The 23,717-nt window shown below is 34.9% G+C and overlaps 1 protein-coding gene across 2 annotated transcripts; it reads right to left on the bottom strand.

Moving 5' to 3' along the window:
- Positions 1 to 198: 198 nt before the first annotated feature.
- On the bottom strand, positions 199 to 23,120 carry LOC131105825 (S-adenosylhomocysteine hydrolase-like protein 1). Of its 2 annotated transcripts, XM_058054199.1 has the most exons (17): positions 22,651 to 23,119; positions 15,394 to 15,505; positions 15,182 to 15,325; positions 13,636 to 13,736; positions 13,390 to 13,492; positions 10,149 to 10,243; positions 9,965 to 10,071; positions 9,768 to 9,884; positions 8,185 to 8,248; positions 7,957 to 8,045; positions 7,806 to 7,876; positions 7,647 to 7,741; positions 7,485 to 7,583; positions 7,343 to 7,411; positions 4,768 to 4,846; positions 4,532 to 4,652; positions 199 to 3,145 (listed from the first exon to the last, which is right to left on the bottom strand). In XM_058054199.1, exons 1-17 carry the CDS (start codon positions 22,816 to 22,818, stop codon positions 3,139 to 3,141), a joined length of 1,641 nt encoding a protein of 546 aa, XP_057910182.1. In that variant the 5' UTR covers positions 22,819 to 23,119; the 3' UTR covers positions 199 to 3,138. The 2 variants fall into 2 exon arrangements, with proteins under 2 accessions (XP_057910182.1, XP_057910183.1); XM_058054200.1 differs by lacking the exon at positions 199 to 3,145 and having other exon boundaries at positions 4,528 to 4,652; positions 22,651 to 23,120.
- Between the last annotated feature and the right edge of the window lie 597 nt (positions 23,121 to 23,717).

Consider the following 23,717-nt stretch of genomic DNA (forward strand, 5'->3'; position numbering starts at 1 on the left):
TTAAGAAATCACATACAGAAGTTTGCCTTTCACGTCAAAAACTACAAACCAGTAATTAATTGTGCAATGGTAAAAATCACAGTGGTGTGCATATTTGTATGCAATGATCTAAAAAATAAACACATGACATGATACACGGGTAAAATAGTTATTATTCGTTATATCAGAAAAGGCATGTTAAGTGCTCTTTGTGATTAGTAGTCAAGAGAATAAAATAGTAACGACTCTCCACCAATCAAATACTTTGGACAGAAGAAAAATGCATAGCGGATTCACAACGGAGAAAAAAAGCACACACACGCATGCACTTGCTGATACAAACTGTACTAAGTGATTCACAAGGCACTGTAAAACTGGCCAGTAACCATGGTTACAGTGACAACGGTGTCCTTGTGTACCTTTGGCTTGTATGCTATTTTTCAATACACGTATGCTAAAGGTGATGAAATTGTCTTCTAAGCCAAGGCAGTATTCTGCAGATATTGCAATATGTACTCCTTCATTAAACCCCAAGTACAAGTGAAAATAATTAATATTAATTGCACGAATAACAAGCCTGTGTTGTGTTGTGTTTTTTTGCGAAAAAAAACAAAACAAAAATGACATCAATGCTGAAATCCGAATACCCTGAGGTGGATCCATGACTGCTATATCGCACTTTGTCGGAAATTCACCCCATTGGCGTCAGCAGAGACGAGTCGGAGCGCTCACTAGTTCAGGGGTGTCCAAAGTGTGTTTGTAGCACAATTTAAAAATAGAATTTAATAATAAAACTAAAAAAAAACACAGCAAAATTAACATATTTGCAGTAATTTTACAAAAAGATATTACAAATATTAAAATTGTAATTTTGTAATGTTGTAATTTTACGAGACTAAAAAATAAAAACACAATTTAAGTACCATAAAATTGAAAATTTCAATGAAAACAATTTATTTATAGGATCAGTGGCATAGAAAATGAATGGATGTTATTTTTTCAAAATCAAAAAATATTAAGTGAAACAAATAAAACAATGAATGAAGTTCTTTTTTTTTGGAAAATTTGGTTGTGGAAAAAGTTATGGTACAAATATAAAATCAAAATGTTTTGGAGATCATATCTACGAGAAAACAATTTGCTAGGAGAAAGTTGAAATGGTTGGAAACGAAAAAATGAGAATAAAGTAAAAAAAAAATTGTTTTCATGAGGAAAAAAAGCCACAATTTTACCAGAATAAACTCATAATCTCATGAAGAAAAATAATGTCCTTTTAATAGCATATAGGTGAAATATTAAATAAAAAATATGTTGTTTTGAAAAGTGGTAATATTATGAGAATCAAACAAGGCAAAAGGAAAATTTGGTTGATAGGAAAAAGTCATGACATTGCAAGAATAAAGTCAAAATATGATGAGAATAAAGTCAAAATATTACGGGAATACAGTGAAAATATTACGTGAATAAAGTCAAAATATGATGAGCATAAAGTCAAAATATTACGGGAATAAAGTCAAAATATCATGACATTAAAGTCAAAATATTACGGGAATAAAGTCAAAATATTTTGAGAATAAAGTCAAAATATTTTGAGAATAAAGTCAAAATATGATGAGCATAAAGTCAAAATATTACAGGAATAAAGTCAAAATATCATGAAATTAAAGTCAAAATATTTTGAGAACAAAGTCAAAATATGATGAGAATAAAGTCAAAATATGATGAGCATAAAGTCAAAATATGATGAGAAATAAAGTCAAAATATGATGAGAATAAAGTCAAAATATGATGAGAATAGAGTCAAAATATTCTGAGATTAAAGTCAAAATATTACAGGAATTAAGTAAAACATTATGAGAATAAAGTCATAATAATATAAGAATAAAGTAAAAAAAAAGTACGGGAATAAAGTCTAAATATTATATATATATAATATACTATATAAAGTCAAAATATAAAAAAAAAAATCATTTTTCAGTATGTGGCCCTCTATGAAAAATGTTTGGACACCCCTGCTCTAGCTCGTCATTGGAATGTATTCAGTTTACAGGGCCAGCAAATTAATACAGTATTAATTAGTAACAATTGATTTAATTTAATAATAAGTTAACACATGTGATTAGTATAATAATTAATAATAAAATATAGTAGATCCACACCCTTTGCTGGGGTTAATGGCAAACTGTGAGTACTAGAGACGCCTACAAAAATGTTCATTTTTATTAAAAATAATTTTTTTTTTTTTACTTTTTTCCCCCCCTCACACAGGAGATGAGTCACCATCTTGCACTGACGTCACGTCAAGTCACGTTGTACATTTTACCTGTATTATCACACACTTATGAATTATTGCAGACTCATTTTTTTTGCAGGAAAAACAGGCCTATTTTTGTAGGGAAAAAAAAAGACTAAAAAATAAATTTATAGGAATTTCAAAATGAAAAAAATCTAATTAAAAGAAAAAATTTTTGGACCAAAAAAATTCTACCAGGACAGGAATTTTTTTTAATCATGAGTAAAATCTTTGGAGGAAAACATAAAAATTGAAAAAAAATAAATTTTAAAAAAATTAAAAATTAAAATTATTTTTTTTTAATTAAAAAATAGAATTTAAAAAAATTGGACCAAAAAATCCACAAGTGTAATAACGAGTAAAATTTGGGGAGGAAAAAAATCCAAATACAAAAAATAAAAATAATGAAAAATAATAAAAAAATAATAAAATAAATTAATTAATTAATTAATGATTTTATGGCTCATTTAGAAGCATCAGTTTGGTCCACATCACTTTTAACCATTCAGTCGTTTTAAAATGAGTAAAGTCCGGTCACGTTTTGAAAGATGGCTTCACATCCCAGAAAATTGATTATTTTTGTCGCGTAAAACCAAAGAGAATCCACATATTGTAAAATCCCAAACCCTTCCCTTCCACTTATTTGGCACATCATCGGAAAAGATATGGATGCAAAAAGTATGCCAAGTGGCTGGCTGATATGGACGCAGTACACGGGATTGTGTATTGGTTGTGGTAGCGACGACGGCGGACTAATAGAACTGTGACACACTCGTACGCTAAGTAGAAGAACAGCAAGTAGGAGATACACCGATGTGTCCTCAACACGTGGTGGTCCTCTACACGTGGGCGTGGCTTATTGCAGACTAATATCTGTGAGACGCCAAAAAAAGAAACGTGGTTGGGAAAAATATAACTTAAAATCATTATTTTATACAGTATTATATACAGTATTTCTGTATACAGTCGTCCCTCGAGTCAATTTGGGCGAAATGTGATTATTTCATATTCCAGGTATTCCTCAAAAAACATGTTTTTGATATCATGCCATTCACATTTTTAACTTATCTTTTATACATTTTAAGAAATTGTAGTTTTTGTGTTACTACCCCAACCTTCCATAAGTGGGTCAAAAATGACCCGGTCAGGTTGTTTTCTTGAAATATCTTCGTAATGAAAAATTGTTATCATTTCATATTCCAGGTATTCCTCAAAAAACATGTTTTTGATATCATGCCGTTCACATTTTTAACTTACCTTTTATATATTTTAAGAAATTTTAGTTTTTGTGTTACTACCCCAACCTTCCATAAGTGGGTCAAAAATGACCCGGTCAGGTTGTTTTCTTGAAATATCTTCGTAATGAAATTTTTTTATCATTTCATATTCCAGGTATTCCTCAAAAAACATGTTTTTGATATTATGCCATTCACATTTTTAACTTACCTTTTATACATTTTAAGAAATTTTAGCTTTTGTGTTACTACCCCAACCTTCCATAAGTGGGTCAAAAATGACCCGGTCAGGTTGTTTTCTTGAAATATCTTCGTAATGAAAATTTTTTATCATTTCATATTCCAGGTATTCCTAAAAAGAAACATGTTTTTGATATCACACATTTTTAACTTTTATGAATTTTAAGAAATTTTAGTTTTTGTGTTACTACCCCAACCTTCCATAAGTGGGTCAAAAATGACCCGGTCAGGTTGTTTTCTTGAAATATCTTTGTAATGAAATTTTTTAAAATCTTTTCATATTCCAGGTATTCCTCAAAAATCATATTTTTGATATCATACCATTCACATTTTTAACTTAAATTTATGCAACACACAATGGATGCTCACATTTTCTATTGTTGTACGGGGTCATTTTCTTTTTCAAAGATGTAAAAAAGTGAAAAATGAAGATGTTTCTGACATGAAATCATTCTTGTGTGATCCTAAATATAATACTAAATATCATACAAGTGATTATTCTTAACCAAAATGGCAAAATTGGCATAAAAATATTGATTCTAGTATGGGTGATTTTTGATCCACGTATGGAAGAGTGTAGGGTTCAGTCACTCGTGCATCGAAGGGTTAAGATGTGTGTCACAATAAATGTGGTCCCCAGGGGAACTTAGTGGGACGACTGTATACAGACACACTTTCTCACACCAATCCAATACCGATATCGCATTTTTCTGCTGATATAGGGCCGATACTTATCAGTGCGATACTCCCTAATATATAATATATATGTAAAACAACAGCTTACCTGTAGTAGTTGGGTTTAAAAGGACCGTTCTTATTGAGGCCCAAATATTTCGCCTGCTCATCGCTGAGCTCGGTCAGGTGGGCGTCAAAGGTTGCCAGATGTAGGCTAGCCACGTATTCGTCTAGATTTTGGAAGAACGCTACAATTACTGCAGATAGGACTCTGTAAGGCATCGTTTCTGGTCTCTTTTGATATTTCAAAATAATGTCAAATCAAAGAATGTATAATATCCGTACCCATTTTCTTGGGAAGCAGATAAACGTCCTGCTTGTATCGTCCCTCGGGGGCGTTGTACAGCTCGATCATGGCCAGGGCCTGGAAAGAGCGCAGGACTCATAAAGAAACACTCGCAACATAACATCAATCATAACATAAATCATGCTATTCCATGTTTGAATATGGCCTATCATTTGCAAAAAAATGCATGTTTAAGCAAATGTACTTATTTTTTCCTAAATTAATCATTTTTAGGCAATATGAAGTGAAAAAAAATATCTGGCATTCAGAAGATGCATTCAAAGACATTACGTATATACGTATGTAGCATTCTACACTGGCCACTAGGTGTCAGTAACATTACTGTGATGTTCACCGAGACACACAAGCACCAGAACAACAACAGGCTTGGATTGCAGGTTTGACCGATGTCACAACAGGCACAATAATCCATAGCAATCCATAGCAATCCATAGCAATCTAAGCTAAACACCGACTCTGGACGGGCGATGTCACTTCCTGTCTGGCCCCTCCCACCAGAACACATTTACAGCCTACAGTCTCATTTATGCCGTATTTTCTCTTATTATATCCACTTTATTGTGTAAATAGAGTGTAAAGATCACTATAGGGGTGTTATTTCATGTACAGAGGGCTCTAATAATGTTAATAAAAACCTATTTAGAAGCTCATAATCAGGAATTCTATGCTCTTTTTCCATTTATAAATCCTACTTTGAGGAACTCCACCTGCGACTGTCGGGTCTGTAACCAATTAACCGCCATGAACAAAGGAATAATTAGAGACGACAGTAGATTTACAGCAATAACTCGTTGGTGGCGGTTAATTGGTTCCAATCCCGTGAGGATTCAATGTTTAATAAAGTGACTATTTTCAAGAAAACGTGTTTATGACCATCTAAATGCCAGTTTCGACATTATTAGAAGCCTGTAGACGTGAACTAAAACCCCTATAGTCGCCTTTTGCACTCCATTACTCTTTGTTTACATAACGTTGCGCAGGCTAACGGAGAGACGAGCTAACTAGTCGGCCCCTCCTGTTTACTAACCGTACTCTAAACTGAAGAAAGTGTTTCAAATGGAGGGGAAAAAAGGACCAAAAAAAAGCCCAAAACGAAACCACTTCCACACAGAATAAGAGGAGAACCTTTTCTTCCCCGCTCTCAGTCGCTGCATTTCTATTTCATGTCATCTAACTAACGTCATGTCTCATAACATTACTGATGATGCCGAGTGACAGCAATACTACATGTAACGTGTCTTTCAATATTTTGGGACTTATAATAATATAACAATAATTATATTTTGGAAAAACTCTGATATAGCGAGGGACGACTGTGCGTGGTTTTCCAAGCTGTACAAAGACTACTTTAATCGGTATCAAACTGTTATCAAACATGCACCGTGAAAATCAACCAGAATAGTCAATAGGGCATGCCCGGTAAAACGTAAACATCAACATCACGTGATACCGGCTTCCCAGAGTTTTATAACAAATATAAAATATTTGTTAAATATTTTAGAAAAAAAATCATAATAAATCATAATTATTATGATTAAATATTTAACAAATATAAAATATTTGTTAAATATTTTAGAAAAAATATATAATATATTTTAAAAAATATAAAATAAAATAAAAAAAATATAAAATAAAATATAAAATATATTTTAAAACAAATATAAAATATTTGTTAAATATTTTAGAAAAAAATCATAATAAATCATAATTATTATGATTAAATATTTAACAAATATAAAATATTTGTTAAATATTTTAGAAAAAATATAAAATATACTTTAAAAATATAAAATAAAATAAAAAAATATAAAATAAAATATAAAATATATTTTAAAACAAATATAAAATATTTGTTAAATATTTTAGAAAAAAATCATAATAAATCATAATTATTATGATTAAATATTTAACAAATATAAAATATTTGTTAAATATTTTAGAAAAAATATAAAATATATTTAAAAAAATAAAAAAAATAAAAAATATATAAAATAAAATATAAAATGTATTTTAAAACAAATATAAAATATTTGTTAAATATTTTAGAAAAAATCATAATAAATCATAATTATTATGATTAAATATTTAACAAATATAACATATTTGTTAAATATTTTAGAAAAAATATAAAATATATTTTAAAAAAATATAAAATAAACTAAAAAATATATAAAATAAAATATAAAATATATTTTAAAACAAATATAAAATATTTGTTAAATATTTTAGAAAAAAATCATAATATTGTGATAGTTTTATGAGAATAAAATTGTAATATTACAAGAAAGAAATCGTAATGTTATGAGAATACAATAGTAATATTGTAGAGCTTAAAAATAAGGGCAGCAGGACTATTTTTAATCTTACCGGGGGAGAGGGGGGGGTGATTATTTTCTCCTGCTCATCCTGTTACTTGCTTGCATGAGAGCTGGAGTCTATCCCAGCTGACTTTTGAGCGGCAAGAGGTGGGTTTCACCCTCAACCCGAGACACCCCGCCCCCCCGAACCCTGAAGCACATGGCTCTGAGGCTGACTTGTGACTAATTTGGTTACCTGGGTGGTTGCTGTGATGGACAGGACAAAGGTGGGAACGGTAGAGCAGCTGAGGTTGAGGAGACGTCCCTAAAAAAGAAAAAGCGTTGCGTGCTTTGTAAATAATGCTTTGTAAATAAGGGCAATGGCGGCGTGTGTTCACCTCAGCCAGCAGGATGACTCTCTTGCCGTCAGGCCAAATGACATGATCCACTTGGGAGCGCACTCTCTCCCAAGTCAGCTCGGGCGTGCGAAGGCTTGCCTGGACGATATTTCACCATGGGTGCTTGCTCCAATACGCTGTTTCATATGAAAAGATACTTACCACATCGATCTCCGTGTTGGAGTGACCCATGTTGCACACAATGGAGCCGTTTTTCATGCGGTCCAGCTGGTCCCTGGTGACCACGTTCTTGTTTCCTGCACAGAGGGGTTGTGTCCATGAGTGCCACGTCGTTTAAGGACTAGAAGAGGACGAGTTTACCAGTGCACGTGATGATGATATCAACCTGGCGGATGACCTCGTTCAGCTTCACCACCCTGAATCCGTCCATGCTGTCGCAAAGATGCACAAGATTCGGTTAGCGTTCTGCAATGCACGCCAAGTGTGAGTGTACATCGCGGGCGACGCTCACCATGCTTGTAGCGCACAAATGGGGTCAATCTCAGTAATGTAGACGATGGCGCCCAGAGCTTTCAGCGCGGCGCAACAACCTTTCCCAACCTGCGAGGAGGAGAGACGCTGCGCTGTGAAACGTGCTGCTGTTGATCAACGTGCTCAAACGGTGTGAACGCTGCGTTTGGGAGCACGGTGGGGGTGGGGGGGGGGGGGGGGGTGACGTCAGGAGTGCCGCACATCTCACCTCGCCGTAGCCGCACACCACCACCTGTTTGCCTCCAAACATGACATCTGTGGTTCTCTTCAAGCTGAATACAATGGAGACACACATAGCAGTTAGCACATTGGTGCATATTAGTATTAGGATTTTTTCCCCCTGTAATATTAAAAAGTCATTATTGTCAAATTTAGATTCCCCCCATTATTATTACTTTATTCTCATAAAATAAATAAATAAATATATATATATTTTTTTTGTATATTTTTTTAACTTAATTCTAATAATGTTCACCCTTGCAATATTACAACTTTATTTTCATGTTATGATTTTTTGTGTAATATGTGTATATAATATTTTTTTCCTGTAATATTAAAAAGTCATTATTGTCAAATTTAGATTCCCCCCATTATTATTACTTTATCCTCATAAAATAAATACATAAATAAATATATATATTTTTTAAATATATTTTTTAACTTAATTCTAATAATGTTCACCCTTGCAATATTACAACTTTATTTTCATGTTATGAATTTTTTGTGTAATATGTGTATATAATATGTGTATATAATATTTTTTTCCTGTAATATTAAAAAGTCATTATTGTCAAATTTAGATTCCCCCCATTGTTATTACTATATATAAAAAAATATATAAAAATATATATATATTTAAAAAAAATGTAAACTTAATTCTAATAACATTGCAATTGTTCACCCTTGCAATATTACAACTTTATTTTCATGTTATGATTTTTGTGTAATATGTGTATATAATATCTGTATATAATATTTTTTTCCTGTAATATTAAAAAGTCATTATTGTCAAATTTAGATTCCCCCCATTATTACTTTATTCTCATAAAATAAATATATATATAAAAAATATATACATATATATTTTTTTAACTTAATTCTAATAACATTGCAATTGTTCACCCTTGCAATATTACAACTTTATTTTCATGTTATGATTTTTTGTGTAATATGTGTATATGATATGTGTATATAATATTTTTTTCCTGTAATATTAAAAAGTCATTATTGTCAAATTTAGATTCCCCCCATTGTTATTACTATATAGTAATAACAATGCACAAATAAAGTGCACAAATTTTTTGATGTCAAGTAGTTTCACATATTCATTATTTGTTTCAAACATGATCAACAAAGTTTACTGTACCTGTGAGGTCGTGGTGACATTTTGTAACATTTTTGTTTAATGGTGCGCCGCAAGATTTTTGACTCATGACTCAAAAAAAGGTTGGTCTAAATAACAATAACTGTGTTAAATAAAGACAGTGACTACGGTTGTTCTCTACCGAGTTGATGATGGACGGAACACTTGCAACATTAACACCGTCTGGCAGATGATTCATCCGAGGGAAGCAATAAATGACAAGGGGGTTGCGGGACGGCGGACTCATTCCTGAGCTGCACGCACGTTGTGAAAGAGCGCTGAAGTATTCATAGGCGGCCTCGGTGAAAAAATGAACAGAGCTATTACTGTTTACACGGCTGACCTATCACGAGCTCCAACTGCGCTGCGTTTGTCGAGCTGCCAAACAAACATCACGCACCGCAAGGGGGTGCGCTCCACTCACTCACCCGTCCAAGATGGATTCTCTGCAGCAGTACAGGTTGTCAAACTTCTGCTTTGTGACAGAATCGTTGACGTTCATGGCCGGCACGCATAGTTTGCCCGCTTTGGAGAGCTGATACAACCTGATACAACGACAAGGTAGTTAATCGACGGCCGGCCTCACTTCTGGTGCGCTCCGGGTGCGCTGGTGTATTTATTTGACCTGTGAACCCCGGTGACGCTCTCCTCGACGATGCCTCGGATCTTCTTGAATACATTTGGGTATTTCTTGTACATCCAGTGCGTCAGGTCACCTCCGTCATCCAGGATCTAAGAAGCAAGAGAGGGAAGATATTTATTTATGATTTCTGTGTTATGGCGGCTGCATACGGTATACGCATGTATACCATGTTGGGCTGCCATCCCTCGTTGTTGACACAGCGATCGATGCACCACCAGAAGTCGTCCTCAGACTCCCCCTTCCAGGCGAACACAGCCACACCTGGAAGATACCACATACTGTAGGTCGGGGGTGTCCAAACCTTTTCCACCAAGGGCCACGGAGTGAAATATAAAGGATGCAACTTTGATATTTTGTAAAGCAACACATGTATGGAGGACCAAAACTGCCAAAATAATAAATAAATAAATAAATAAAAGTGGAAATAAAAACAAGAAAAAATGAAAAAATTAAATACAAAAAAATTAATATAAATGGAAATAAAAACAAAAATAAAAAAATATATACATGAATAAATAAATAAAAGCAAAAATAAATACAAAAATAAAAAACAAGATTCAAAAATTAAAAATAAATACAAAAATAAATGTAGAAATAAATACAAAAATAAATATATAAATAGAATTACATATCAATAAATAGCTAAATAAATAGTAGCTAACATTAGCTAGCTACAGTAGAGGCAATGAGCACTAAACAGTGTCTAAAATAATAAATGGACAAGTGTATATCAGATTATGTAGGACTACAGTACTACTCTCAATAAATATGAAGCATCAGCAATACTGTCTACTCTATATTACTCTTGTTGATGTTATGCTTGCTCAGCTATTAGCTAACTGTCATTAGCAAACTGTAGCTAGCTAATGTTAGCTACAGTAGAGGCAATGAGCACTAAACAGTGTCTAAAATAATAAATGGACAAGTGTATATCAGATTATGTAGGACTACAGTACTACTCTCAATAAATATGAAGCATCAGCAATACTGTCTACTCTATATTACTCTTGTTGATGTTATGCTTGCTCAGCTATTAGCTAACTGTCATTAGCAAACTGTAGCTAGCTAATGTTAGCTACAGTAGAGGCAATGAGCACTAAACAGTGTCTAAAATAATAAATGGACAAGTGTATATCAGATTATGTAGTACTACAGTACTACTCTCAATAAATATGAAGCGTCAGCAATACTGTCTACTATATATTACTGTTTTGGATGTTATGCTTGCTCAGCTATTAGCTAACTGTCATTAGCAAACTGTAGCTAGCTAATGTTAGCTACAGTAGAGGCAATGAGCACTAAACAGTGTCTAAAATAATAAATGGACAAGTGTATATCAGATTATGTAGTACTACAGTACTACTCTCAATAAATATGAAGCGTCAGCAATACTGTCTACTATATATTATTGTTTTTGATGTTATGCTTACTCAGCTATTAGCTAACTGTCATTAGCAAACTGTAGCTAGCTAATGTTAGCTACAGTAGAGGCAATGAGCACTAAATACCTATAAATATGGCTACAAATTATTCAAATTACAAAGACAAAACCACAAATTTGCTAGTAATATGTACATTGAACTGTTCACCACTTTATTCCACAAAAACAGTATTGGAAAAATATTTTGTATGTGTTGTTTCTACATATATTGGAACACTTTTAGTACTCAGCCATATCAAAATTCAATAATTGTGTTTTTTGATGCACCCTAATTCCCCCCCCCCCTCCAAGAAAAAAGCTGCATCTCTATGACGGAGTGGTAGGGCCACATTTACTAGCATGAAAGCAGTAATAGTACGAGAATAAAGTCGTACATTTACGAGAAAAACGATGCAAAGCTTCAAGAAGGGAGGTTTGAGCAAAGAAAACCTGTTCATGAGTTTAGAAATACAGTTTTCGACATTACTAGAGCCCTGTACACATGACATAACACCCCTATAGTGACCTTTACACTCCCATTATTCGTTTACACCACTCATTCTCCAGAGAGCTAAGAAGCTGGAAAGCTAGCGAGCTAACCAGTTAGCCTCGAACTGATTTCTTCCAAACGTAGGAAGCAAAAAAAAAACTTACCACTTCCACACAGAATGGGAGGAGAACTTTTTGACATGCCATGGCTGACTTCATGACTTGGTAACTTTTTCCCCCCAACCTAATTTTCCAAAAAATTACAACTTGATTTTGTTTTGTTTCACATAATAATTCAACTTTTTAAATATATCAGATTTGGCTTTGATATTTCAACTCTGCGCTACTAAAATGACAATATTTTTCCTCATATTTTAAGGTGATTCTTGTTTTTCTTCTAATATCTGGACTTTGGAATCATTTTACAACTACTTTAATTTCCTTCTTGCCAATTTTCTTCTTGTAATTCTGACATTATACGCATGATATTTTGACTTTATTCTCATGTTAGAACTTTTTCTGCAAGCTAATTTTCCAACAAATTATGATATGATGATATGATGATTAGAATATGATTCCAACAATTACTATTAGAGTCGTTTTGTTTCCAATATTGTGATTTTTCTTTTAAATAACATATTTTTTTTCTTTTAATATTTCAAATTGTAAATATTTCAAATCTGTAAAATTAAATAATTAAAAATAAAAAATAAAAAAATCACAAAATTTTAACTATAATGATGAAAATGGTAATATGAATTCTGACTATAATGATGGTAATAATAATAAAGATTATAACAATAATGATAATAATGATAATAATAATAATAATAATAATAATAATAATAATAATAATAATAATAATAATAATAATAATAATAATAATAATAATAATAATAATAATAATAATAATAATAATAATAATAATAATAATAATAATAATAATAATAATAATAATAACAGGGCCTACTCAGCCTACTCCTTTTGGGCTTGGGATCAGATAGTTGAATACAAATGTAAATAATGGAAAGTTATATTTTGATTGATGTAAGAAATGCACTGTAATGTTTCACATATTTGCCCAAATTAAAAAAAAATTAAAAAAAATACGCTACTAAAATGACCTAATTTTTCCTCTTAATGTTAGGTTATTCCCATAAAAATTATGGCTTTTTTCGCTTAGTATTTTGACCTGGTTCTTCTAAAATTACTACAGATTTAAAACATTTTGCTGCCATTTTTATTTTTTTAGTCTTCTTGTTAAAAACCCAAAGCGCTACCACCACAACTCAGCAACCAGCAGTCCTTACTCCTGATCCTGCAGCCACGTCAGACCGCCGGCGGCGTGATCGACGGCGGCATTAACAACATACTTTGACCCATCGCTTAGCGACCGCTTGATAATGGCCTCCTCGAGTGTGAAATGATTCACATCTTCCGTGAACATTCCCAAAAACGGACCCCTGTAGTACAAGTGTTTGTGTCCTTGACTGTTTACCTATCTCTGACAGGGCAGCGGCCACTTCGTTCTGCGTGGAGTAAATGTTGCAGGCGGTCCAGCGGCACTGTGCGCCGAGAGCCACCAGAGTCTCGATCAGCACCTGAAACCGCAGAGAAGATGAAGAACCCAAAAAAAAAAAAATACAAGTCTCACATCAACAATAGAAATAAACACAACAAATTCAAATTGTTATATAATAAAGTGACAGCTACGCTAAAGCTGCAAGACAAAGAAATATCTCACCGCCGTCTGTGCGGTGATGTGCGTGCAGCCCACAATTTTGGCGCCTGCCAACGGTTTCTCACTCTGCGCTCTCTTCCGGAGAGCCAGCAGCGCCGACATGTCTGAGAACAGAACAGAACGTTTTGGCGCCATGAGTGGGAGAGAGCGAAAAGAACAAGGTCGGCGAGACACACACGAGGCAAATTCATTCAGTCATTCATTTTCTACCTGGTCGCCTGGTCACCAGCCAATCACAGGGCACATGTAGACAAACAACCATTCACACTCACATTCATACCTATGGACAATTTGGAGTGGCTAATTAACCTAGCATGTTTTTTGGAATGTGGGAGGAAAACCCACGCAGAAAACTCCACACAGAGATGGCCGAGGGTGGAATTGAACCCTGGTCTTCTAGCTGTGAGGTCTGCGCGCTAACCACTCGACCGCCGTGCCGCCCACACAAGGCAAATTCATTCAATTCATTTTCTAACGCTTATCCTCACGAGGGTCGCAGGGGCAGCCAATCCCAGGGCACATATAGACAAACAACCATTCACACTCACATTCATACCTATGGACAATTTGGAGTCGCTAATTAACCTAGCATGTTTTTTTGGAATGTGGGAGGAAACCGGAGTACCCGGAGAAAACCCACGCATGCACGGGGAGAACATGCAAACTCCACACAGAGATGGCCGAGGGTGGAATTGAACCCTGGTCTCCTAGCTGTGAGGTCTGCGGGCTAACCACTCGACCGCCGTGCCGCCCACACAAGGCAAATTCATTCATTCATTCATTTTCTACTGCTTTTCCTCTCGAGGGTGCTGGAGCCTATCCCAGCTGTCTTCGGGCGAGAGGCGGGGTCCACCCTGGACTGGTGGCCATGCAGCCAATCACAGGGCACATATAGACAAACAACCATTCACACTCACATTCATACCTATGGGCAATTTGGAGTGGCTAATTAACCTAGCATGTTTTTTTTGGAATGTGGGAGGAAACCGGAGTACCCGGAAAAAACCCACGCATGCACGGGGAGAACATGCAAACTCCACACAGAGATGGCCGAGGGTGGAATTGAACCCTGGTCTCCTAGCTGTGAGGTCTGCGTGCTAACCACTCGACCGCCGTGCCGCCCACACAAGGCAAATTCATTCATTCATTCATTCACGAGGGTTACAGGGGGTGCTGGAGCCTATCCCAGCTGTCTTGGGGCGAGAGGCGGGGTCCACCCTGGACTGGTGGCCATGCAGCCAATCACAGGGCACATATAGACAAACAACCATTCACACTCACATTCATACCTATGGACAATTTGGAGTGGCTAATTAACCTAGCATGTTTTTGGAATGTGGAGTACCCGGAAAAAACCCACGCATGCACGGGGAGAACATGCAAACTCCACACAGAGATGGCCGAGGGTGGAATTGAACCCTGGTCTCCTAGCTGTGAGGTCTGCGCGCTAACCACTCGACCGCCGTGCCGCCCACACAAGGCAAATATTTTATTTAATTAAATCGGTGCAAAAACTCGCATGAAATGATATTGAACGTGAACTTCTGACCTTGTTCCGCTATCTCGATCTCCCGTCTCCCGAACTCGGCTTGTTTAATGTTCTTGACGCAGAAGTCGCTGCTGCCCTTGGAGTTGACCTGCGTTTTGTCCCGCGGGGAAGTCTCGTCGTCCGAGCTGTCGGTGTAAGACGCGGCTGCGGTGTACAAAGAAAATATCAACAAGTGAACTGAACGAAAATGAGACAGCGGCACGGCTTTGTACCGGAGCTGTAGCTGTCCGTGGACGACTGGGAGATGGAGCGGGACAGCGAACGGCGGCCTGCTTTGGTGGGGAACCTGCTGAACTCCTGCTTGTCTTCCACAAACTGGATTTGCTGGTGAAAAGAAAATGCGCGTTAAAGTTGCTCGCATGGTCTGTCGCTCCAAAGGCTCTTGACCAGGGGTCTCAAACATGCGGCCCGCGGGCCAAATGTGGCGCGCAGGACACTAGTTTGAGGCCCCCGCCTCGATATGAAAGTTTGATGTTAGTGCGGCCCGCGCAAGTTTGATATGGATGCTGTATGGTATCATGTACCCAGAAAAAATGATTACGTTTGATTCATGTTCATGTTAAAGGTTAAATAACTGTTAATAGTTATCCTCCCTATCCGTGTGGAAGTGGTAAGTTTTTTGGCTATTTAAGTTGAAAGGAAATAACTTGAAGGCTACCGTTTAGGTCGCTAGCTCTCTAGTTTGCGAGTTAGAATGTGTCTCAAGACCAGGGGTCTCAAACACGCGGCCCGCGGGCCAAATGTGGCCCGCAGGACACTAGTTTGAGGCCCCCGCCTTGATATGAAAGTTTAATTATTAGTGGGGCCCGCGCAAGTTTGATATGGATGCTGTATGGTATCATGTACCCAGAAAAAAATTTTACGTTTGATTCATGTTCATGTTAAAGGTTAAATAACTGTTAATAGTTATCCTCCCTATGCGTGTGGAAGTGGTAAGTTTTTGGCTATTTAAGTTGAAAGGAAATAACTTGAAGGCTACCGTTTAGGTCGCTAGCTCTCTAGTTTGCGAGTTAGCATGTGTCTCAAGACCAGGGGTCTCAAACACACGGCCCACGGGCCGAATGTGGCCCGCAGGACACTAGTTTGAGGCCCCCGCCTTGATATGAAAGTTTAATGTTAGTGCGGCCCGCGCAAGTTTGATACGGATGCTGTATGGTATCATGTACCCAGAAAAAATTATTACGTTTGATTCATGTTCATGTTAAAGGTTAAATAACTGTTAATAGTTATCCTCCCTATCCGTGTGGAAGTGGTAAGTTTTTGGCTATTTAAGTTGAAAGGAAATAACTTGAAGGCTATCGTTTAGGTCGCTAGCTCTCTAGTTTGCGAGTTAGCATGTGTCTCAAGACCCTGCAGTTGCGCAATATGTTGTAAATAAAAAGAGTATAAATGTGACTATAGTCGTGTTTTGTCATGTCTACAGGGCTCTAATAATGCTTTGGTAATTTTAATCTGAAAAAAATCATTTGTCTACCCACCAACTATATGTGCTTTCTTAAGTTTTTATTATTATTATTATATTTATTTATTACTGATTGATTGATTTTCTTTATTCTTGATTTGTTTATTTATTTTTCATCTTATTTTGTGCAGAAAAATAAAAAGTAAGATATTTGAGAACAGTGGAATGTTTTATCAGAGCTTTTATTGTAGAAAATCAAAACCAAAGCAAAGTTTATTCATTTTTCTGTTCTTAATAAATGCATTTTTCTTTTTTGGAAAACCTGATGCGGCCCAGTGGTTTTGAAAATGGTTTTAAAGTCCCCAGTGTCACGTCAGCGTGAAGTCCGGTTGCCTGTGACCCAAAGGAGGTCATCAGCGAGATGGTTAGGCTGACATTGATGCAAACGAGGCCAGATAAACGCTGAGCACATTTTGAAGTTGGAACAAGGGGGAGTGGCTTTGTTGTCAGACAACGAGCGGGGCGGCAACGGAAAGCTTGATAACAGTTTTATTTTTATGACTATCATTTGATTTGGCGGCATATGTCGGGGAGGCGTGAAGCTTCCAAGATCAAGGAAGACGTGGCCGGAAAGCTGGCGCGTGCACAAGAAAAGTGTAACCTTCGGTGGGTCAGATCGGCCAAACCCGGAGTCCAGTTAACTGTTATTACTTTCACGGGCACCTGGTCTCCATTGCATCACTCTTCCCATGTCCGATACAGTCGTACAAGGTAATTGGGTAAGAGTGCACTGGTCATGGTGAAATAACATGCTGTTATTAACAACAAAATGGAAACCAAGCCACAGTAATACCAGTTATATAACCCTTTTTTGGTTATTTCACACCTTTTTTATGATTAAAATGTGACATCTGTGTCCGTATCTGCGTTTGATCAACATGACGTCAATGGGATTAAAAGACTAATGCAGGAGTTTGCTGTTTTTTTTAATTTTACCTAAAAAAATATTTTATATTAATATATTTGTATAATTTGTATAATTGTATAATTTTTACAAATATATTTGTTTTTATTTTATATAATTTAATATTGTATGATTTAATTTTGTTATTTTTTAAATCAATTTTATTGCTTCAAAAATATTTAGTAATAATATATTTGTATATAATTTTTAAGATATATTTGTTTTTATTTTATATAATTTAATATTGTATTATTTAATTTTGTTATTTTTAAATCAACTTTATTGCTTCAAAAATATTTAGTATTAATATATTTGTATATAATTTTTAAGATATATTTGTTTTTATTTTATATAATTTAATATTGTATTATTTAATTTTGTTATTTTATAAATCAACTTTATTGCTTTAAACAATATTTTGTAATAATATATTTGTATATAATTTTTAAAATATATTTGTTTTTATTTTATATGATTTAATATTGTAATATTTAATTTTGTTATTTTTTAAATCAACTTTATTGCTTCAAAAAGTATTTAGTAATAATATATTTGTATATAATTGTTAAAATATATTTGTTTTTATTTTATATAATTTAATATTGTATTATTTAATTTTGTTATTTTTTAAATCAACTTTATTGCTTCAAAAAATATTTAGTATTAATATATTTGTATATAATTTTTAAAATATATTTGTTTTTATTTTATATAATTTAATATTGTATTATTTAATTTTGTTATTTTTTTAATCAACTTTATTGCTTAAAAAATATTTAGTATTAATATATTTGTATATAATTTTTTAAATATATTTGTTTTTATTTTATATAATTTAATATCGTATTATTTAATTTTGTTATTTTTTAAATCTACTTTATTGCTTAAAAATATTTAGTATTAATATATTTGTATATAATTTTAAAAATATATTTGTTTTTATTTTATATAATTTAATATCGTATTATTTAATTTTGTTATTTTTTAAATCAACTTTATTGCTTCAAAATACAATAAAACATAAAAGGCAAACGTGAAACAATTGACACGAAAATGCAAAGCCTTGCGTATGTTCTCTCGCCATGGAAAATAATAATCACACATGAGTGTGTAAGGCATCTCTAAAGGTCTCCAAAGGTATGCTGAATTCCAAGCGCATTGCGAGACAGTATCTTGTTCCTGGACGGTACACAAAACCCTGGATTCAGGTGGGTTTTTCGGACCCTTTGACCCGTGCCAACCTGCGCTGGGTGAAGAATGCGGTCTCTTGTCATGTAAATCTCGAGGAAACTGCCTTCCCTTGTTCTTTGTTGCTGCGTTATATTTGCTGGTATGCCGTGTTGGGTTTAGTAGCGGATCCTTGAAAGCAGAGATGGATGAAGGTGATGAGGGTCTGGCTCGCCTTCAGAGCACGAACGGCATCTCGCTCAATCTCCACATGATTGTTTTTGTCCTGAAATTGTAGGCTCTGCTCATAATCTCTCTTCCTCGTAGAGCAGGGGTCTCAAACTCAATTTACTTGGGGGCCACTGGAGCTAGGGTCTGGGTGAAACTGGGCTGCATCAGGTTCCCCCCCCCCCCCCAAAAAAAACGCATTTATTAAAAACAGAAAAATGAATAAACTTTGCTTTGGTTCCGATTTTCTACAAGAAAAACTCTGATAAAACATTCCACTGTTCTCAAATATCTTAATTTTTATTTTTCATACACAAAATAAGATGAAAAATAAATAAATAAATCAAGAATAAAGAAAATCAATCAGTAATAAATAAATATAATAATAATAATAATAATAAAAACTTAATAAACCACATACAGTTGGTGGGTAGACAAATGATTTTTTTCCGATTAAAATGACCAAAGCATTATTAGAGCCCTGTAGACATGACAAAACACGACTATAGTCACATTTATACTCTTTTTATTTACAACATATTGCGCAACTGCAGGGTCTTGAGACACATGCTAACTCGCAAACTAGAGAGCTAGCGACCTAAACGGTAGCCTTCAAGTTATTTCCTTTCAACTTAAATAGCCAAAAACTTACCACTTCCACACGGATAGGGAGGATAACTATTAACAGTGATTTAACCTTTAACATGAACATGAATCAAACGTAATCATTTTTTCTGGGTACATGATACCATACAGCATCCATATCAAATTTGCGCGGGCCGCACTAACATTGAACTTTCATATCAAGGCGGGGGCCTCAAACTAGTGTCCTGCGGGCCACATTTGGCCCACGGGCCGCATGTTTGAGACCCCTGTGCTAGATGATTTTTAGAATTGCCATCATTTTTTATGTATCAAAAAACGATACCAATATCCATTATTGGACATACCTAATGTAAATATTTCAATTTGGACATTTTGACATTTGTCCAACAGGGGGTGCTACCTTTTCCCATTCAAAGATTTCTCAACTTTTGCTGTTTTCCTACTGAAAATAATTCAAATTTCACGTCTTCACTTCAAAAATTAATAATTCATGCTGTCTCAAGTTGAACACCGGATATCATTAGAAAAAAAAATGTATATACTTAGGCAAAAAAAAAATTATAAACAGCTCAGTGAACTGAAAATACAAATACAAGGCATTCAGAAGACACATTCAAGGACATTGTGATGATATGCAGCATTCTACACTGGCCATTAGGTGTCAGTAATGTTACTGTAATGTGACAAGACTTCACAAATGATCTCACAACAGGCACTACAATCGCTACTGTAGTGGCTGTAACCCATGCCAAGCTGAAAGTCAATTCTGAACGTCACTTCCTGTTCACCGCATGCTCGTCTCCCCGAGCACCCTAATACATTTACAGCAATACACAAGCTTAGTTATACAGTAAACCTCGGATATATCGGATTCAATTGTTCCCACTGGTTTTGTCCGATATAAGCGAAATCCGTTATATGCGTATACCGGAAAATGTCCGTTTTACGCATAAATCGGATTTATATCCGGTATATGCGTAAATTGGATTTTATCCGTTATAAAAAGGCACTTCCTTGACTATGTTTCCAATGTACCTGGACGCGCAGGCAACGCTGCAAACGCTGCAAATGACGTCGTATAGCGGCCTGTCACGATTCGGCGAATCGGAGCGCCACGATGCGGCCATCCGATATATGCCAGGGAAATTTCATGGAAATGCATTGGAACGGGACTGGAGATTTTGTCCGAAATAGGCGAAATCCGTTATAAAAAAATCCGATATATGCAATGAATTTTTATTGGAAATACATTACAGAAAAATCGGTTCTTTTTTATCTGTCCGTTGTGAGCGAATTTCCGATATATCCGAGGTTTACTGTATCTTATATTCTCTTATTATGGCTACTGTATTGGGCAATAAGAGTGTAGAGTTAGCTATAGGGGTGTTATTACATGTCTGGAGGGCTCTAATAATGTTGAAAAAATTATAAACAGGCTTTCTATGCTCTCACTGAAATAGATGATTTATAAATAGGGTCTGAATCTGATTAACCGTGATAAGTGAGGGATGCCTGCATATGAAAAAAAAGTGTATGCATGTTTTTTTACTTTACAATTGAAAAATAAACATTTATGTTGTGTAAACATACTACTAAGAAGGGTTGGACGCCGTAAATGTAATTCATGTTTAACTGGGGTTGCCTTCCACAATGGCATAAAATGCAAATTGGGGTTTTTCCTAACCGACTGGTATATGATTGGTCATAAAATATTGAAAGTATGGGCATCAATAAGACATGACTTTATATTAGAGTCACACTGCATGGAGTCAGCCATGACATGATAGGATAGGATAGGATGTCTTTCTTTGCACTCTGTTTTAAACCCTATCTTATACGTTTAAAATAGAAAAAAATAACATTGTAAGTTCGCTAGCTTGCTAATAGTTAAGACTATGACCGTCTCCTGTGTCCCGGCGGTGATCCCGTAGCCATTACAGCTCAGCACTGGTGTAAACAAACAATAACAGCAGTGTAAAGGTGACTACGGGGGTGTTATTTCATATCAACAGGGCTCTCATAATATTTAGAAAGTCATAAACCGGTTTTCTATGTTCTAACTACAAAACAATTCAATTTATTAATATTGAATATGATTATAATAATATGAATTCATTCATGGCGGGCGGGCGGCTCTGGAACCAATTAACTGCGATAAACAAAGTATGGCTGTAATTCCCCATATAAATGTATAAAAATGCCTCAATTTTATACACTAAAAGCCTATAATATATGGAGGACCAAAACTGCCAAAATAATAAATAAATAAATAAATAAATATAAATGGAAATAAAAACAAAAATAAAAAATATATAAATAAATAAATAAATAAATAAAAGCAAAAATAAATACAAAAATAAAAAACAAGATTCAAAAATTAAAAATAAATACAAAAATAAATGTAGAAATAAATACAAAAATAAATATATAAATAGAATTATGTATATTTTTTATTTTTGTTTTTATTTCCATTTATATTTATTTTTGTGTATTTAATTTTTTGTTTTTTTATTTCATTTTTGTTTTTATTTTCACTTTTATTTATTTATTTATTTATTATTTTGGCAGTTTTGGTCCTCCATAATAATATTTCTCTCTTGGGTATTAAATACATTTTTTAATTGAGTTTTCCATGTTACAAAACAATTACAGGCATACAGTACACAGTATGTGCTGTTACACAACATCACATCTTGTGAAAGCTTCTTCTTGCTAGAAAATGTTGAGTAAATTATTCTTGTATTCTTGTATTTACAAACAGTATTGTTAAATAAAAATAATATTTTTGGTGCAAAATCATAGTAGTTAATTCCTAAGGTGATTAAGGGCAGCTAGAGAGACGGGTTTTGATTGACGGATAATGGATTCATCTCTAAAAGAAAGTGACAGGCTTATTGAGAGGATAGAAAACTAGCTGACAGGGGTTAGCTGTTAGCTAGGTATTAAGTGCTCATTATACGATTACTGCCTGAAATAGGCTATAGACACATTTGTGACAAGCCTTGAAGTATTTCTCTTTCGGTTTTTCCCTTCAGGGTACGACTATTTACTATAACTGTTACTATTTCCACGCAATGGAGTTCTTTGCGTACAAAGTCTTACCTTCTTAACCGGCTTGTGGGTAGGCACCGCGCTAAAGGCGGACGAGAGCTCTTCCATGTTCATTTCGGTGTTCTTGCTCACGGTCAGGGCAGAATATTTCTCCGCGACGTTTTCGCTTTCTTTCACCTCTTTGCTCGCCTGCTTCATTTCCCCGGTCGCCTCCGACATGTTGACCGACACTGACCGTCGTTACCGGTACAAAAAATAAAACTGTAGAGTCGACGTCCCACTACTGCGGTCTTCTTGTGTTTGGTTTATGAACGTCACAAGCCCGTGTCATGGATATCCACGCTCCGCTATAGCAAGCTACACGGAAGCGGAAAATTGACTCTGAAATGCGGCTATATTTAGTTTAAGTGTAACAATAATTCCTTTTGGGTTGTTGCTGCGAGCCTAGCTAAAGCGTGACGTTGTGCTGTCTTGAAGGTGGTTGTGTTGTTCTTCACCAGTCACCTGGCTGAGGGAGTTTGTGGGCGGCAACCAATGGGCTTTTTTAGTGGGCGTGTCTTCAAAAAAAGCTGCGTTCAAGGTAATCGACTCAAGAAAGGTCATTTGAGACTCCATTGTTTTGTGGTTATTTTGAGGAATTCAACTTTCAACTATCACTACCCAATGTTTTTTTAAATCAAATATACATGTATTTTCTTTCAACGCGACCACTCAGATTAGTCATACGTGTACAAACCATGATGATATTCGTGATTCCAACTTCCACAGTAGACAGTGAAATGATCGCCATTCAAATTGACATTAAGTCAAGTGGGTATCGAGCCAGGGGTCGATACTTTTATGTTTTTCAGAAACCTTGAATGGTTTTATGAGTTTGCCTTTCATTTGTTGGTCATAATTATAATCGGAATAAAACACGTGACAAGGATTTTAGTCAAACTGAAAATATTTTGCATGAACTTATTTGTCAACAATGTATAGAGCAATATAATAATCTAACAATATCAACAAAATAGTACAATTATTCCCTTTAATTACGTACAGTTGTATATCAGTCAGTATATAATGCAAAATAACAAAAGCAGAAGCTATTGACTCAGTGTAATAAAACAATATCA

Source organism: Doryrhamphus excisus, chromosome 18 (assembly GCF_030265055.1).
Source record: "Doryrhamphus excisus isolate RoL2022-K1 chromosome 18, RoL_Dexc_1.0, whole genome shotgun sequence".
NCBI lineage: Eukaryota > Metazoa > Chordata > Actinopteri > Syngnathiformes > Syngnathidae > Doryrhamphus > Doryrhamphus excisus.

What these genes read in the sequence shown, in the direction of transcription:
- LOC131105825 (XM_058054199.1), bottom strand. Translation starts at nt 22,818, where the DNA reads ATGTCGGAGGCGACCGGGGAAATGAAGCAGGCGAGCAAAGAGGTGAAA. An exon ending in GAGTCATCCTGCTGGCTGAG is followed by an intron (nt 7,412 to 7,484) that starts GTGAACACACGC and finishes TTTCTTTTTTAG; the next exon opens with GGACGTCTCCTCAACCTCAG. An exon ending in TCTGCTTCCCAAGAAAATGG is followed by an intron (nt 4,653 to 4,767) that starts GTACGGATATTA and finishes TCCAAAATCTAG; the next exon opens with ACGAATACGTGGCTAGCCTA.